This window comes from Papio anubis, chromosome 6 (assembly GCF_008728515.1).
Source record: "Papio anubis isolate 15944 chromosome 6, Panubis1.0, whole genome shotgun sequence".
NCBI classification, from domain to species: domain Eukaryota; kingdom Metazoa; phylum Chordata; class Mammalia; order Primates; family Cercopithecidae; genus Papio; species Papio anubis.
The window spans coordinates 25,402,520-25,420,550 of NC_044981.1; the positions used below are offsets into that span (position 1 = coordinate 25,402,520).

Here is an 18,031-nt window from a genome sequence, read left to right on the forward strand (position 1 = left end):
GTGTGAGTCACCATGTCCAGCTCTCCTCTTGTTTTAAATATTATGACCCTAGTTCATACCCTGTCAGTGGCCTCTAGAAACTTCCTATGGTGATTGTTCTGGAAAGGGCAGGTCAAGAGAAGACAAGCAGGTCACCTAACTCCATCCCTTCTCCACTCCCCATCCCCCCCCCCCCCACTGCCCCACTGGTAGTGGGAGAGTTATTCCCTAAAGTACAACAATTGTCAAAGAGTGGAATGGCCGGCTGTTTCCTTGTGCTAGTGATTGCTGTTGTATTTCAGTTGTTTGGGTGCATGTTTGAGATTAGTTTTTAAGACTTATTAATTAGATTCACACAGGGGACCTTGTAATCACTTAATTACCAATGTGCTTATTGTGTAATGATGTCAAAAGGTATCTGTTTTTGGTTCATACTTTGTTCACATTTTTCTGTAACTGTGTTACAAATGAAATACTTTTCCAGAATGCGATCTTTCTTCTGTGATTGGTGTCTATTGTCTTGCAAAAGGCATAAATAAAATAGCAAGTTCTCAAGTGATTCTCATGGAGAAAGGGCTGGGGAATGGAGGGCAGAATGAAGGCAGGGGAGGAGGGCTCTGGAAGAGAGAAAGGAGATGGAGCAAGATAGGGTGGGGTGTGGGGGACACTGGCAGCAGTAGCAAAGAGGGGGGTCAAAGGAGGAGTGGGGAGCCAGTGAGGAGAGGCACACATAGACTGAGAGATACATATGTAGAATCATATAGACAGATACAGAACAGAGATTAGAGAGAAATTCAGAGAGATAGACACTAACAGTTGATAGGAGTGCATAGAAAGAGACAGAAGGAGACACCAGACCAGTAGGGATTGATCCTTTTCCTTATGATATCCAAACATCTCTCATTGTACTGCTAGTCATTTTACATGTTTGCTTCTTTCTGGCTTTAAAGCTGCATGACTCATCTGTGTTTCCATGTGTGTGGACTATTGAGGAATCTGTTTTTTGGAAAGGTGAGATTTGACAGCCAGTATAAGTCATTAGGAACACCGTCTCTGGAGCCAGACCATCCAGGCTTGAATCCCAATTGCCACCAACTTGCTGGGTGACCTGCACAAATTACATAATCCCTATGTGCCTCTGTTTCTTCAGTAGGGATTATAATAGTGTTTTCCTTATAGGGTGCTGTGAGGATTAAATGTGGTAACATATGCAAACCTATTAGAACAGTGTACTCAACAGGTACTGGCAATTATTACTATGTTTGTGAAAGGATCCTGGATTCCTTTGAAGGAAAGTTCACAGAGTTAAATATATTTTTATGAATACTGAAGAGGCTACAAGTTCCTATCTGTGGCTTTTGGCCTTGAACCTTATTGCTCATGTTAGGTGAGAGTGGAGAGTTAATAGACTGAGAGTGAGGAGTTGCAGCTTCTAGTTCCAGCTCTGCCACTGACTAGCTGTGAGATGATGAGTTTCTCTGGACCTGCTGTCAGATTATACACAAACTCAGGGAATTTTAGGTCTTTAACCATGTGATATTGGGACCTTTCTGGCATGCGAGTTTTAGGATTTGTCTGTTATATCACCTCTAAGCAGAAGTTTTGTGGACCTAAGCTTTTTGGAAAGATTGGGGATTGATCATACCAGTACTCCTGGGAGAGAGAAATGTGTGTGCTGCTTTGTAAATAATAAAAAGGGAGAAATGGTGAGAATAGGGGACTGGCTTCCTATAGCCATGCTTATGATCGTGGCTGTCAGCATTATTATCTTATTTCTTTTCTTTTCCACTATGGGGGAGGAGCAATATTTGAAAGAGGGGTCATATCCTGGTACTAAAGTGGAGTAGAAGGTGCTAGATGCACTGTGGAGCTTAGTTCAGGGAAGGTGAAGATTTCATCCTTTAAGATGAGTTCTAATCTCGTATTCCGCTCCCTAGACCTAGGCAAATGGCAGTGCAAGCTAAGCCTCTCTCTAGTGCCTTTTATCTCCCTTTCCAAATTCCTCTTTATTACTGCCATGCTTCTTTTGATTATCTGATGCCTGTTACCCAACCCTGTGTGTCTCATGCAACAAAATGCTCTCTTGCCCTTTTGCAAAAGGCCTGCAAACTCTTAATTCCCTGAGTACTGCTGTATTAGCCAAAGATTAACTAGTGCTGATGACAGAACAGTTCAGTTCTCCAGGGCATACTTGGATTTAAAAAGAGCATTTTAAAAACTGTTGGAATGTTGAAAAAGGTACTCCTTCAAGCTGAGAGCTTTGTGGATCTCTCCCAGTCATGGCTGCCCTGGGCTATCCCTTCCTGCCTTCACTGCAACTGATCTTCCAGGGGCTAGAGCATGAGGAAGCAGGATTGAGTAGTAACATGTAAATATAGCCTAGTGGTTAAGAACATCAGTTCTGGTGTTAACAAAGCTGTAAGATTTAAATTATACTCTTCTTAAGAACCTTTTGAACTCTGATGCTTTTATAAACGATTTCTGCTCTAATTGAATGACCTTGAAGTGAGTTCGTCACTGAGTCTCAGTTTACTCATTTGTAAAATGGGAATAATGACATCAAATGTATTTGTTGTGAGGATTAAAGTGTGCCACTCTCCTCAATGATATTCACCTATTCATGGCACATAGGAAATGCTTGATAAAGAGTAGCAACGACTCAGGGACAGCTTTATGGCTTGCAATCTGTGCAGTTGCACAGGACACGTCTGCCAGCGTCTAGAGCACAAGGAGGCACGATTGAGTAGCAATATATAGATATAGTGTGGTGGTTAAGGACACAGGCTTTGGTGTTAACAGGTAAATGCAGCCAGAAAGTGGCAGAGCCAGAATCTGAATGTAAGTCTTTCTGATTCCAAAATTCAAGCTAGTAGCTTGACCAACAGTCCCAGTTTCCCGGGATGCAAGATTCTCAGCCCTGAAACTGGAAACATCTTGTGCAAACAGAAAGAGCTGGACACCCTACAAACAGGATGCTTTCCATCCCAAGCATGTGAATTCTGTTTCTCCCCTAATTATATGACCTTGAAGTGAGTTCATCATTTCCCTGCATTGGGTTAATGCCTTATTGTTATCGTCTTGAAATTCTTAATCATATTTGAACAATGTCCCTACAGATGATGTAGCCAGTCTTGCTACTACCGGGCTACACTTGACCTCCACACACTCATCCTGGCCATACTTCTTCCCTGTCCCTCTCCTTTCTACTGCCTGGTGCTTTGTCCCATTTCCTTGCCCCCAGGGCCTTAGTAGGGTATTAAAAAAAAAAAAGGATAACTTCCTCAGGGAAAAGCTGTGATTTGGCTCACAGCGTATGGAATATTCAAAGATAGACATCATCTGTTACCCACACTTTTATGAGACTGACACACTGCCTGTAGCATTGAGAAGGCACTTGTTGCCTGCACTTTTAGAAGTCATTTATTAATGGCTTCCTAGGGCATGCCAACTCTAAAATCAAGCTGCAAAAATGATACCAGGTAAAAATTGATCCTGTGAATGACTGTGATGGTGGCATTTGGGTGAAAGGTCTTGAAATGGGCTCTGTCTTTTCCCTCAATCTTCCCCACCTGCTCTTACCACATTCTCCCAGCCAGTGTCAGATTACTTCTCATCTGTCTCATAAATGGTTCTGACTTGAATTATCCCCTACTGTGATGACATACGATTATTCAAAGAAAGATTTTATAGAAAATGCACTGTTTCTATTCAGAGTTGGGAGACTAGGGAAAGGCATAAAGCACGCCACAGGGGCACAGCCTTGATTCATTTTCTGTGCTCAGCTTAGCCGTTCCAGCCCGGGGTTGTGTCTGGGTAAAGCTGTTTGACTTTGGATAAGTCCTTTAACAACCTGAGGTCCCAGTGTTCTTGACTTTCTACAGTTTTGTTCTAATCTAGCATTCTTAAAGTAGCACATAAGCATAACTTGCTAAATAAGCACCACTTGCTAAATACAGGCTTAGTGACAAGGAAGTTATTTGGAAAATGAAAAAAGGGCAATTCTCCCATCAGGGCTTGAGAAGCCTTGGAGTTTTCTTTCTTTATTGAAAAGACTCATGAGGCCTGCCCAAATCTCAAAGTTGCAGAATGGAAAGTTTTGCAGTAAGCTTCATGGATGTGGGATCCTGGCTTAAAATCTGAACTCCTAGCTCAGCCCCTTTGTATTCATGAGGGCCTCTGCTAAGTAAAGGAGCCTATAGGCATATGGGACCCCACAGGCTGTATGTATGTTCTTAGCTGAGCATCAAAAAGGAAACTTCCATAAATGTTCTAAGACTGAGAGAGACACAGCTGAGAAGCAAAGTTAGGGATGATTTTTTGGAAGCTTAGCCTGATTTCGCTCTGTGCATTATATAATATGTATATTATATAATATATATATAAGCCTGATTTTGCTCTGTTAGCTGGAGTACAAAGAATGGAAAGCAAGAGGGCAAATGTGGGTAGTGGTTGTAATTTGGGAAGTGCAAATGAGTACTTAGTTGTTTTTTTCCATTAAGTTTACTGTTGATATAGTGAGACTTGTGACTATATATCTGCATTTTAGTATCACAGAGACCTGTTTTACTTAATCTGAATAATCTGTTGGGTTTTTGGGCTGCTGACAGGCTTCTCCTCTTGAGATTTCACCTGTGATTTGTTCTAAAAGAACTTTGATACAGGAACTCTTTAAGTTAAAACTAATTCTATGAGACCAAGAAGCTGTCCCAGGTCTTAATTCTTCTTACATGACAGGAGCCAAGCCACGTGGCCTTCTGAGGCTTCAGTATCATTAAAGCCCCGTGGAAACACCAAAGCCCGCTGGGCCCACTTTTTGGCACATACTGATGCTGCTGCTTCTGTCTTACAGGTGCTTACATCATGCCGAGCCTTCCTTGTAACAGCGCGAATCCCCACCAAGGTAGGTGTTCATGAAGTCCTTCCTTCAACACTCATACTCACTCAGTGCAGACTCACACATGCACACTCATGCATAGTCACTCATGCATTCTTAAACATGTGTGCACACATACACACTCACATACTGCAACACAACACACACACGCCTCACTTACATAGACTTTTGATTTAAGCTGTGTTCGGATTTTTCTTAGCACATTCAAGTTTTCCTTACTTCTTCCCAGAAGCACCTAAAGGCTGTAATGACAAACATCTTTTTTACTCCTTTGTTCCCTCTCTTTGTGTAAAGGCATCCCAAGAAAATCAGTGAAGGATTTTGTGCTGTATGGCCCTAAGGCTCCATGTCCCAGTTATTTTTCTCTCTCAACTGGGGCTTGATTTCCACTTTATTCAGGTCTACTTCTTATTTCCTTTGGATCAGTACTGGCAGGTTTTTCTAAGACTGTAGACATGTGGGAAATAACCTTCATAACTCCAAAGAGTACATTACCAGAAATGTAACCATCTCAGCTGTTCTCCATCTACTCTGATGTTGCCTATAAGAAATAACAAGGCGCCACTCTGTTCTTTAAAAGAGATATATAACATTTTTCATGAGATGTCCTTCATTACTTGGTGCGGAATTCAAACTGATAGTTTGTGAATTAATCATAATAATGACTTACTTTGTTTGTGTTAACTAAAAGGAGTTTATCATTTTTATAGGATATGGACTGAATGGTCATAGGAAATTGGGATTTTTTTCCTAAAAAGGTGATAACATTTACTGGGGTGTTGTTTTAGTAAATAACTTGATCCTTAACAGAATCTCATGAGAACCATAAGTCTTATTATTATCCCTTTTATTGATGAGAGAACTGAGGCCCAAGGAGGTTCAGTAACTTGACCAAGGTTAAACTTCCACTAATACGTGGCACATGAGTGATTCTAATCAAGGGAGGCTGGCTGCAAAGCCTCTGCTTCTGTTGTTGCTAGAATCTAATAAGTTATTTACTAAGTATATAAGTATACAGTCTCATTTAATTCTCACAGTAACCTTGTAGGTGAGTGATTAGAAAATAGCTAAAAGATGCAAAGTTGGCCAGTCTAAAGATTCACAAATAATGAATGGGAGAAAGAGAAATTAGACTCACCATGTCCTACTTATCTCGACTTTTTACTGAGCTGAACTGCTTCCCCTGCCGGCATATCCAGGAACATGGGTAAGGTCTGGTAGATGCTTTCAGCCTTATCGTGCTATGATGTTTGGGCCGCAGTGTTATTTGCTCATTAGGCTTTTCTTGTTTCTTGAAATTTAACGTGTAACCACTGTTTTGTAAATTCTGACTTAGGTGCCAAGTTAGGGCGCTATAATGTTATTGGTACAAATGAAATGGATCTTTTGGGACTTGCAGTCTTATGATTTGCATGATTTGCACAGACTTTTGGGAAGATGCCAATGCAGTGTTTGCTAGTTATAGGCTTAGGATATCTGTGGCCTTTTTTTTTCTTTTTTTCTGATCATACAAATGTTAACTTTTATAAAGTTTCTCCAAGAAATGAGGCTTTTGGCCCAAGCCCCTTTAGATAATATAAAGTGAGCCTATATGTTTATTATGTTTTTTAAATAAATTATTATGTCGATGAAGTTAGACTAAACTATACATTAAAATACCTGAAGGCATGATATGAGGACTTTAATTAGACATTATCCCACTGGTAAGAAATTAATTACAGAAGGAAATTTTATGGGCTTAGGAAAATATTCAAGCACCCTATTGAATAGAAGACCCCTAAATAATATGCATACCCTAACACGCTGTGACACAGTGGAAGTGTGTTACCTCTTGTGAAGTCACCTGCCTGCCTTCTGCTGGATGACTTTATTCTGCTGCCTCCTTGCTCTGCCCCTGAGGAAAGGCTTGGCTCCGTCCTGTGATATATATAATGTTTCAGAGCCAGCCCCTGGCCAGGGTAATTTGAACATTGGTTCTGATTTCTGATATTGTTAACATCACAAATAAAGAAAGGCAGATTTTCTTCCAAAGTGATCTGCCTGCAGCTTTGCAGCTTTCCCCCTTAGAAAAGGCTGGTTTTAATGTGCCACCTTATGTCTTGACTGAGAAGTAAAACCAATGTCAACAATAATAATTTTCTGGAGAAATAATTATATTTAGAACATTAGTGTAAAGCATTGACTATGACATATATGTCTTCTCTTTGGGAGCTGATTAATTAAACATGCTTTCTCTTGTCATTTTATTGTGAAATATACAACATGTATAGTCAAACGCACAAAACAGAGATGTACATCTCAGTAATTAACTACAAAGCAAATACTTCTGCAGTCACACCCAGATAAGGAAATAGAACTGTCCTGTCATCCCAGAAGGCCCTAACTTTTCTTTCAGGGGGTGGGTAATTATGAGATCAAAGAAGGGTTTGCAGAGAGGGCGGGTTGAAAAATCACCCATCAGCCAGGCAAATAAGGGGTTTTATACTGATCAAAAGGCTTAGCAGTTTGGAAGACCACAGTGCATTTGGGGAGTTGGAGTGCGGGCTGAGGGTTGTGGAGGAGGCAGTGGTGGGAGGGAAACAGCTCAGCAAGGCAGTCAGGGTTGAGGCCTGGCTGAGGGGCTGAAGCGTGGACTGCTGCCTGGGGAAGAGCGGGAGTTACTGAAGACAGCCTCTTTATCATATTTAGATCTGCTCTGTTGCTTGTGGGATGGGCACTGTCTTGCCAGGGTGTGGGTGTGAGGTGAGCAAGAGATTGGTGGAAAGGCTATTGACAATCTGGGTTAAGTTTTTCCTCTTATCTAATAATTCATTAATTTCTGTGGTGATATTTAATGAGTATAATTTCTAACTGAAAAATGTCCTCAAGTCTTCTTCATGCAGCCTACGTCTGCCTCAGCTTCTTCTTAACTAGTCTTCCTGCTTCTTCCTGCCCATAAATCTAATCCAGTGACATTGTTTAAATTGTCTTTGGGTGGGTTGAAGTGGAGTGGATGATGGGTTGTGGGGACTAGGAGCAAAGGCCTAATAAAAATAGCCATAGGTGAGATAAGAGAATGATTTGAACCTTTCCGTGACGTCTTTCAGTATGTTTTAGAGACTTCCCTCCCCACTATTAATAATAACCCGGGACTTCGACTAATCACAGACTCAGCCAGTCATCCTTATTGATTACTAATACTGCAGGATCTGCTCCTTTTAGTTTCTTCCTTGTCCTAGTTCTTTTAACACCTCAATGCCTTTGCAAATTCGTTTTCCTCTGCCTGAATTTCCCTCTGCACTCCATGTTTGCTTGAGGAACTTGAAGTCATTCTTCAGGGCTTAGATGAAATGTCACCACTCTTTCCTGCCTCCCCAGCACTTTGTTATTCTACTCCAGGGAAAGCACTGAGGTACAGTAGAAGCATCTTAGTTGACCTCCAACTAATCTTGATGAGCCAAATTGACCAAAGGTGGCCATTCCTATCCCTGATGATGCTGACTGATGCTGGCTGCATTTTCATAGCTGTTAGCATGTAAGAGAGGGTACGTGCTCACACCTATTCACACCTGCTCCCTTCCACTGAATGAGATGCTCATTGAGGGTCATGGGTTTATTCCTAAAGCAGTTATAATAGCAAATGTTTTTAGTGAAACATTTTAGTGAAAGATATTTTATGTAGCAATGAAATATGAGTGCAAAAGAAGAATATCTATGACATTGAATATTGATAAAAATGAATTACTTAAATTGCTGTTTTAAAGACTAGACAACTTTATAGTTGGGGGAGGGGTGGTGAGGAGCATAATAATTGAGAAAATGTCTGCCGTCATACTGCTTTGCAAGTATTTTGCAGTTCTGCATTTTTAAAGAGACTTAAATTGGAAGCTGGAAGCCATGTTTGTGAGTATGGCTTATGCAGAAAGGCCACTGGAGGGCCAGCCAGTGGGCTTAACTCAAAGAAAAACTTTGGCGCAATATTAAAGGATAGTGAATGAATATTTATTCATAAACTTTAAATTAAAATAAGGAAGGTATGTATACTTTTTAGAAAATAATTCCCTGCTTTAAATGACTTTTCAAAACCAAATTATGTATAAATCTTGATAATCATAGGTAAGAAAACTTCTACTCTAATTTAATGCTTTTAAATGTGTGCCTTAAATGCTGCATTTAACTCTTGGAGGACAAAACAAATGTCTCAATCCTCTCTGTATTTCCAATACTGGCAGACAGTAGGCTTTTCCTAAGTGTTTGTCAGTTGACGAAGTGAATAATGAATGAGCGAGTTCTCTTTCTACTTCCAGAGCTCATCTGTATACTTCGTGATGTTTAACTGGAGATTCAGGGGTTTTCTGCCCAGTATTTACTTCCCTCCCCACTATTAATAATAACTTCATCAGTATACTTTGAGATGTTTAACTGGAGATTCAGGGTTTTTCTGCTCTAAAATTTATTCTACCAATGTATCATGGTACAACATGCCACCAGGGAGCAGAACTAAATCTCTTGTGGGTTTGGTTCTGGATGTGTTCTTTTATCATTATATGTTTAGGTTTAATGTGGGAGGGTAAAATAAATTGATTCAACTTGGTCCCCCGCTGTCTCTAGCTCCATGCTCTGTGATTATTTGCTGAAATGGGAAAAACTGGGAAGAAAAATTAGTGGCTCTTTATCAGGAAAAACAGGTAAAGAGTGAAAGACTGGGGATATTTTAAAGAAAAAAAAAACGCTGCTGATTACAGGAGAAGAGAGGGGCACTTGTTAAAATAGAAAGGATACAAACAATCATTTGTTTACATGCAGAGAGAGAGGACTTTTGTTTAACTCTGTGCATTTCATTTAAGCACAACTTAAAATTCCTGAATATTGTATTTGTGTAAATATGGATTTAATTTGGGTAAACATAGATTTATTTCTCTAAATCCATTCAAACTGTGAATTTTTATGGAAGACAGTAGAAGGATGGCTGACTCTGATAAGTGGTCAGAGTGTAACAAATAGCTAAAGGTTTAGAAAGAAGGGAAAACCAACATTGACTTTATCCTGATAGGACTTTCTGAGGCAAAATTTTGAAGTGAAAAAGGGAAAAAAGTGTTTAGATGGTTCCTTCCATACATTCATTTTTCAGTGAATAAATAGTGTATAAGTGCAAAAACTTATTAGGTTTGTGCAGAAGTAATTGCGTTTTTTGCTATTACTTTTAATGGCAAAAACTGTGATTGCTTTTACACCAACTTCTACTATTGTGTTTGTCTCTGGATAAAGTTTTAAAAGTTGGGCATGCAGCTTCCTTTCTTTTCTTTTCTTTTTTAGTAAAGTAAGTAATACTTTTTCTGAAATTTGATAAATCATGTTTCTGTCTTGTTGAATGAATGGAGATATTAAACCAGCCCGCCTTCAGAAGATGCCCGATGTCTTATTTGCTCTTGGACTGTTTCTAGTTGTAGGATTTGTTTTTTACCTTGAATTTTATGTTTTAAAACCCTCATTACAGGTCTTTTCTTTCCTCCTTTCCCCTCAATTGCAGCTTGAGTTAACCTTCAGCTACTTGGAGATTCATGGCGTCATCTGCAGCAAGTCAGCTCAGGTGAGTGTGAAAAACAGATCACTGCAAGGTCATCTTTCTTGAATTCCTGAAACCCTAAAATGTTCCTTGAGACAATGTGGATAAACAAGGTTAGGGAAGATTAAATTTTCAAAATGAGAGACTAAACACTGGCTGTGTGGACAGGAGTTGGAAATTCATTCTGATAAGGGAAACACATTCTCCATAACTCAGTTTGTGAAGAACTAATTAGCTCTTATAACTGGCAATGTAAACGTGAGAGTACTGTTCCTTATAGAGTTTGTACAACATGCTTTGACACTAAAATTTCATAGCAATTACATAGTACTATATAAGGTTTTAGTGGGAATATAGTGATAATTTTTTGGAGTTAATAAAATGCAGATTTTAAAAAGTAGCTTTATTGGGCTATAACTAACTGCAGTAAACTAAAGTGTACAATTTGATAAGTGTTGACATATGTATGACTCTCTCGGCCCTCTTCCCCATCTGCAGTCAATCTGCAGGTATCTACTTTTGATTCCTGTAGAGTAGTTTGCATTTCAAAAATTTTATATGAATGATGTCATACAATGTATACTCCTTCCTGTCTACCTTCTTTCAGTCAGTTTAATTATTATTATTTTAATTTTTTATTTTATTTTTAGTTCTGGGGTACATGTGCAGGGTATGCCAGTTTGTTACACAGGTAAATGTGTGCCAAGGTTTGCTGCACCTATCCACCCATCACCTAAGTATTAAGCCCAGCACGCATTAGCTATCTTTCCTAATATTCTCCCTCCCCCAACCTCAGTTTAATTATTTTGAGATTGATTTATTTTGTCGCATGTCTCAATAGTTTATTCTTGTCATTGCTGAGTAGTGTTTAATTGTGTGGCTGTATTACGGTTCGTTTATCCATTCACCCGATGAGAGGGACATTTGTATTGTTTCCCATTTTGGCTGTGTTGAATAAAGCTGCTATGAATATTTAAGTACAAGTTTTTGATTGGACATGTACTTTCATTTCCCATGTGTAATTACCTAGGGGTAGAATGGCTGAATCATATGATAGCTATATGTTTAACCTTTTAAGAAACTGTCACACTTTTCCACAGTGGTTGTACCATTTTACATTGTCACCAGCAGCATATGAGAGTTCTAGTTCCTCCACATCCTCCCCAACACTGGTATAGTCAGTCTTTTTAATGTTAGCCATTCAACAGGTATGTAGTGCTTTTTCATTGTGGTTTTAATTTGCATTTCCCTAGTGACAGAACATGTTGAGTATCTTTTTATCTGTTTAATTGCCATCATGTATTTCCTTCTGCCATTACAAAAATTGGGCTGTTTGTTTTCTTATTGAGTTTTGAGAGTTTTAAAAAAAACACATTCTGGATACAAAGCCTTTATCAGATATCTTCTCTCAGTCTGTGGCTTGTCTTTTCATTCCCTTAACAGTGTCTTTCAAAGAGGAGAATTTTTTTTGTTTTTGTTTTTGTTTGAGATGGAGTCACTTGTTCTGTTGCCCAGGCTGGAGTGCAGTGGTGCCGTGGCGGGATCTCAGCTCAGGGCAAGCTCCGCCTCCCGGGTTCACGCCATTCTCCTGCCTCAGCCTCCTGAATAGCTGGGACTACAGACGCCCGCCAACATGCCTAGCTAATTTTTTGTATTTTTAGTACAGACGGGGTTTCACTGTGTTAGCCAGGATGGTCTCGATCTCCTGACCTCGTGATCCACCCGTCTCAGCCTCCCAAAGTGCTGGGATGACAGGCGTGAGCCACTACGCCTGGCCAAAGAATAGAAGATTCAAATGTTGATGAAGTTCAATTTATCAATATTTTCTTTTACGGATTGTGCTTTTAGTATCATATTGAATAAATCTTTTCTTAACTCAGGGTCACAGCATGTTCTATATCTTCCAGAAGTTTTACAGCTTTAGGTTACACATGTAGGCCTATGATCCCTTTGGAAGTAATTTTTGAATATAAAGCTATGTATAGATCAAAATTTTTTTTAGTTTGTCTTTTTTTCTCGTATTTATATTATATTCACTTGTTCCAGTAACATTTGTTTGAAAGACTATTGTTTCCTCACTGAGCTTGTTTTCACCTTTGTTGAAATTCTGTAGTCCGTTTAAGTGTGAATCTGTTTCTGCACTCTTTGAATCCCGTCTCTTTGCTACTATCTTCATGCCACTCTTGTACTCTATTATTGTGGCTTGTTTACAACAAAGTTTGAAATCAGAGAGTGTTATTCCTCCAACGTTTTTCTTCTTTTTCAAAATTGTTTCAGTGATTCTAGGTCCTTTGCAATTCCATGTGAATTTTAGAAACATCTCCGTTTCTATAAAAAGCTGGCTGGAATTTTGGCTGATGTTACAATGAATTTTTAAATCACTTTGGGGGAAGAACTGATGTAATGTACAGTCTTCTGACCTAAGAAAACTATATATTTCTCCATTTGTTTAGGTCTTTTTCAGTTTTTCCTGAGTGTATTTTGTTGTAGCTTTCAGTGTACAGGTCTTACACATCTCTAAATTCATTCCTAAGTGTTTAATATTTTTTGATGCTGCTATAAATTGTGTTATTTTTTAATTTCAGTTGTCCCTTGCTGGTATTAGAAATATAGTTGATTTTTGCATGTTGACCTTATATCCTGCTATCTTGCTTTACTCGTGTATTAGTTCTAGTAGCTTTTAAAAATAGATTTCATCAGTATTTACAAAAATGTCATTTGTGAATATGGATGGGTACCTTTTATTTTTAACATGGGTGTCTTTTATTTCTTTGTCTAGTCTTACTGCTGTTGGGAGATATTCCTCTATTGGTGTCATACTCCTACATATTTTGCTGAGTATGCCAGGAATTTAGTGCCATGACTACTCTTTGCCCAGGCTATTTCTCAGGGTTGATTGCAGTGAGCATCCTTGTGGGATGGTGGAATAGTTCCCTGTTGAACAAAGAACAGGCTTGCTTACTTCTTACTATGAAAACAGTAGATTTCCAATGTCCAAGGGTTCCTTTCTTGTAAGCAGCCTACTGTGTGTGCAGGCATCCATCTGAATCCCTTCATGTCACCATGTGGGACTTTGAGGGCAGGGGAATCTATCCAAATGTGGTGCACATGCCTTTTGTTGTGCCATTAATCATATGTCTCTGACCCAGGTGTCTCCTGTCTTCGGCAGCATCAATGAAACAGTAATAGGCTAACTTACTGGCTTACAAGTAGGGTAAAATCTCAGACCTTGACAATTGTTCTGGTACCTACAAGACAGTGCTGAATGGAAGTGGCAAGATCAGACCTTCTTGGTCTTTTTCCTCGTCTTTGAGGGAAAGTATTTATTCTTTCACCATTAAGTGTGATGTTAGCTGTAGGTTTTTAAAATAGATGCCCTTTATCTGTTTTAAGAAGTTTCTTTCTATTTTTAGTTTGCTGAGAGTTTTAATCAGGAATTAGTGTTGGATTTTGGCAAATGTTTTTTCTTTGTCTATTGAGATTATTGTGTGGTTTTCTTTCTTTTTTTAAGCTCCTTAAAATGGTGAATTATATTGATAATTTTTTTTAATATCAAATATTTTATTCCTGGGGTAAGTCTCATTTGGCCATGATGTATTATTATTATTATATATATATTTTTGAGATGGAGTCTCGCTCTGTCACCAGGCTGGAGTACAGTGGCACAAGCTTGGTTCACTGCAACCTCTGCCTCCTGGGTTCAAAGGATTCTCCTGCCTCAGCCTCCTGAGTAGCTGGGACTGCAGGTGCGCGTCACCAAGCCCAGCTGATTTTTGTATTTTTAGTAGATACAGGGTTTCACCACGTTGGCCAGGATGGTCTCAATCTCCTGACCTTGTGATTCGCCTGCCTCGGCCTCCCAAAGTGCTGGGATTACAGGCGTGAGTCACGATATATTATTCCTTTTATATATTGTTGAATTCCAAGTGTTAAAATTTTGTGAATAGTGTTTTGCATCGATGTTTGTGGGAGTGATTGGTTTGTCATTTTTTTTTTTTTTTTTTTAACATTTTTGGCTGGCTTCTCTATTAGAGAATCATGGATTTATAGAATGATTCTACATATTTCTTCTCTATAGAGGAGGAAGTAGTTCCTCCTCTTAAATTTTTTCTGTTGAGGTGGTAGGTGGTATTAATTTTTGTCTTAAATGTTTGGTTGAATTTACTGGTGAAGTTATTTGGGCCTTGAGTTTTCTCTTTGAGAAGGTTTTTTTTTTTTTTTTTTTTTTTTTTTTTTGTGAGACAGGGTCTCACTCTGTTGCTCAGGCAGGAGCCGCAGGGGTGCAATCTCGGCTCATGGCAACTTTGGCTTCTTGTGTCCAAGCCATCTTCCCACCTCGTCCTCCCAAGTAGGGACTACAGGCATTGCACCACCATGCCCGACTCATTTGTGTATTTTTTTCTAGAGACAGGGTTTCTCTGCATTGCCCAGGCTCGACTCAAACTTCCGAGCTCAAGCGATCAACCCCCCTTAGCCTCCCAGAGTACTGGGATTACAGGCATGAGCCGCTGTGCCTGACCAGGGAAGGTTTTAAACTGCAAATTCTATTAATATTCATTAATGATATAGATCCATTTGTATTTCTCTTGTTGAATGAGCTTTGGTAGTTTGTGTCTTTTAAGAAATTTATTTTATGTAATTTGTTGAATTTATTGAAATAAAGTTGTTAACAATACCCACTTGTTATACTTCTAATACCTGTATAACAAGTATAACAGTATTGGGAATATCATTCCCAATACTGGTAATTTGGTTATCTCTATCTCTTTCCATTTCAGTCAGGTTAGAGGTCTACCAAATTTTTTGATCTTTTCAAACAACTTTCTTTTTGGTTCCATTGGTTTTCTTTATTGATTTCATTGATTTTTTATTTCCTATTTCATTGACTTTTGCTCTGATCTTTATTCTTTCCTTCTACTGTTTGTTTTAGCTTTTAAAACTACAGTGTGTGTGTGTGTGTGTGTGTGTGTGGAGTTTGTTGGTAATGTTCTTTAAAATTGTCAAAATCGTCACTGTGTTTTTTGAGATTTCATACAAACTTTTGGGACTTTTCCACAGTTCATCTTAAAGCAATGTTTTATCTTACGTGTTTATCATTTTCCAGAAACTGGAGTTTGAAAGAAAAATCACAGCAACATATGTTTGCCCAAATGGTCAAACATATGCAGAAGTGAATGATCACTCATGAATGATGACATAATGACATAACCAGGGTCTTCTTGCTAGTCTTAATTCAGGAATGTTTATGTTTATGATTTGAGAGCTGGGATGGGAGCAGAAGGGCATTAGCGAAATGTTAATGCCAAGGTTATGTTCAAAATATGATTTCACTGTGCTATTTAATTATGAGAAAGGGTGTTGATGCAGCAAGACTAATTTTCCCATGTGGCTGCCAAAATTGGTCTTACCACACTTGTAGTCTTGCCCCTTTCAATATGCCTACCACTCCGAGGAACTGTGTATAAAGCCGTCTGTCTCAGCCCCTGTCAGTATCAATACCAAAAGAACAGATTTACAACAGTGCTTCAATTTAACTTTGTCCCACACTATGGACCTTTGAGATGAAATTATAGTGGATATTGGCACTGCTTCTGTAAATGGCCTAGCAGTTCAGAGACTGGCAATACCAGTAACCTAATGGTATTCAAAATTTGCTGTGTTTTGGAATTGCCTGAGATTATTTTTAAAAATATACTTTCAGCAGTACCCTTCTCTCTGTCACATCACACTTCCTCATCCTCCTCATACACACACAGCATATACATAGGACAGTTAACGATAACATACGTCTGCGGTGGACCTTTTTTTTTTTTTTTTTTTGAACAAGTGTACCATTTGATTCTGTTGCATTCCAAAGGTTAAGAACCAGTGACCTGTGTAACCACTGGTTCCTTGAAGTCTCTAGTTTTAATTTTCTTTTACATAAAATCATAAGGATGGGAGTGTCTACCAGTGGCACTCAGAATCTAGCCTTGATTAGGAATTCTTTTATAATGTTCTCTGGGATTTATTTTTTTCTCCTTGCTATTTTTTATTATCATTTAATTATAGTTCGTCAACTCGGAAAAAATTCCTGAGACTTACCCACTGCATTGTGTGTAAGAGTGAGTGATTGCTCTATAGAGTTAGTGAAATGTGACTTTTACTGTTGGTATTTTCCCCTTTCTTCAGAAATGTGGGAAACCTTTATCTTATTTTACAAGTCTCTATGCCACATTATTTTCTGGTGCTCGACTTCTGTTGCCTTCATGGTATTTAAGTTGAGGCCAACAGTTATATAGTTTTGTAGTTATACAATTTTTGGACCCTTATTTTGTACAACTGAATACCTGCTATGATTTTTTTTTTAAATTATAGGGTTAATTGTTTGCTATGTCACAGAATGATATTGATAAGCCACCCACCACCCATGGGTATTTCTTTTTTCTTTTTTTCTCTCTCTCTCTCTCTCTTTTTTTTTTTAGACGGAGTCTCGCTCTGTTGCCCAGGCAGGAGTGCAGTGACATGATCTCAGCTCACTGCAAACTCCGCCTCCTGGGTTCACCCCATTCTTCTCCTCAGCCTCCAAGTAGCTGGGACGATGGGCACCAACTGCCACGCCCAGCTAATTTTTTGTATTTTTGGTAGGGACGGGGTTTCACCGTGTTAGCTAGGATGGTATCGATCTCCTGACCTCATGATCCACCCGCCTCAGCCTCCCAAAGTGCTGGGATTACAGGCGTGAGCCACTGCGCCAGGCCCACCCATGGGTATTTCTGATAGAGGAGAGAAAAACAACTCACAGGTCTGTTAGCTGGGGATTAGTAAAACGTGCTGCCCTTAAAGTTTAATCAGGTTGTTCGACCTTAAAAAAGGCGGTAGAGTGGGGTGGGAAATTTGAATCATACATAAGTTACTATGGCTTATGTCTCTGATTATTATTTTAAATGTGTATTAGATATCATGGGTTATATCCTGCTAGGTGTCTAAGGAAAATGTGTTTCAAACATTCTGTTCCTCTCCAGCTGAAGTGGGAGGGAAAAGAGTATTTGATAGGAAACTCTTTTTTTCTTTTTTTGATGAGGTGACTTATTGTGTTGGTTTCACCTCCATCACTTTGTTGCAGTCTTTACATTATGCAAAGGTGGTGATATCTTACACAGGGTTCTGTGAGTGCTTGCTTGTAAGGTTGAATTGAAGGCCTCATTTCTTCCTCCACCTGTCACCTTTTTTCCTTCTCTGTCATTCTATTCAAGCCTGTGCAATTAAAGATGATTAGGTGTTAAGATTAAGTGGAATTAGAATAAGCTAATTACTAATTACTCGCACCCAAACTGTGAACTGAATAGATGCGCTAGATGTGAAGAATGTAAAAGTACCCCTGTAGTGAAAAATATAATTACCCATGGTGGGAAGATTGGGGGTGGGGTGCAGAGCATAGACACAATGGCAAATCAAAAGTGTCTGGCTTTTAAAAACATGCGTATGCACAGATAATGTGCATATGAAAATTATGAGCCTAATTGCACTAAGTAGATTTAGTCTTACTTAAAACATCTTATAGACTACTGGGTTGTTTAGTCTCCAGGTACAATAATGCTTGGTGCCTTTTGCAAGAGGAATATCTCTTGAAC

The 18,031-nt window shown here is 39.0% G+C and overlaps 2 protein-coding genes across 9 annotated transcripts in view; one reads left to right on the top strand and one right to left on the bottom strand.

Annotated features, from left to right (window-relative positions):
- Window positions 1–18,031, bottom strand: part of LOC101007063 (cytidine monophosphate-N-acetylneuraminic acid hydroxylase) — a 351,297-nt gene that overhangs the window by 317,353 nt on the left and 15,913 nt on the right. The gene's annotated exons all lie outside the window — the stretch shown is intronic.
- Window positions 1–18,031, top strand: part of CARMIL1 (capping protein regulator and myosin 1 linker 1) — a 342,024-nt gene that overhangs the window by 138,232 nt on the left and 185,761 nt on the right. For all 8 annotated transcript variants that reach the window (XM_009204528.4, XM_009204523.4, XM_017957634.3 and 5 more), the window contains 2 exons: window positions 4,829–4,879; window positions 10,383–10,442. Coding sequence is in view for 6 of the 8 variants with exons in the window: in XM_009204523.4 (XP_009202787.2) it covers window positions 4,829–4,879; window positions 10,383–10,442 (111 nt within the window). In the remaining 2 variants the exon portion in view is untranslated. The remainder of the gene's footprint in view (window positions 1–4,828; window positions 4,880–10,382; window positions 10,443–18,031) is intronic.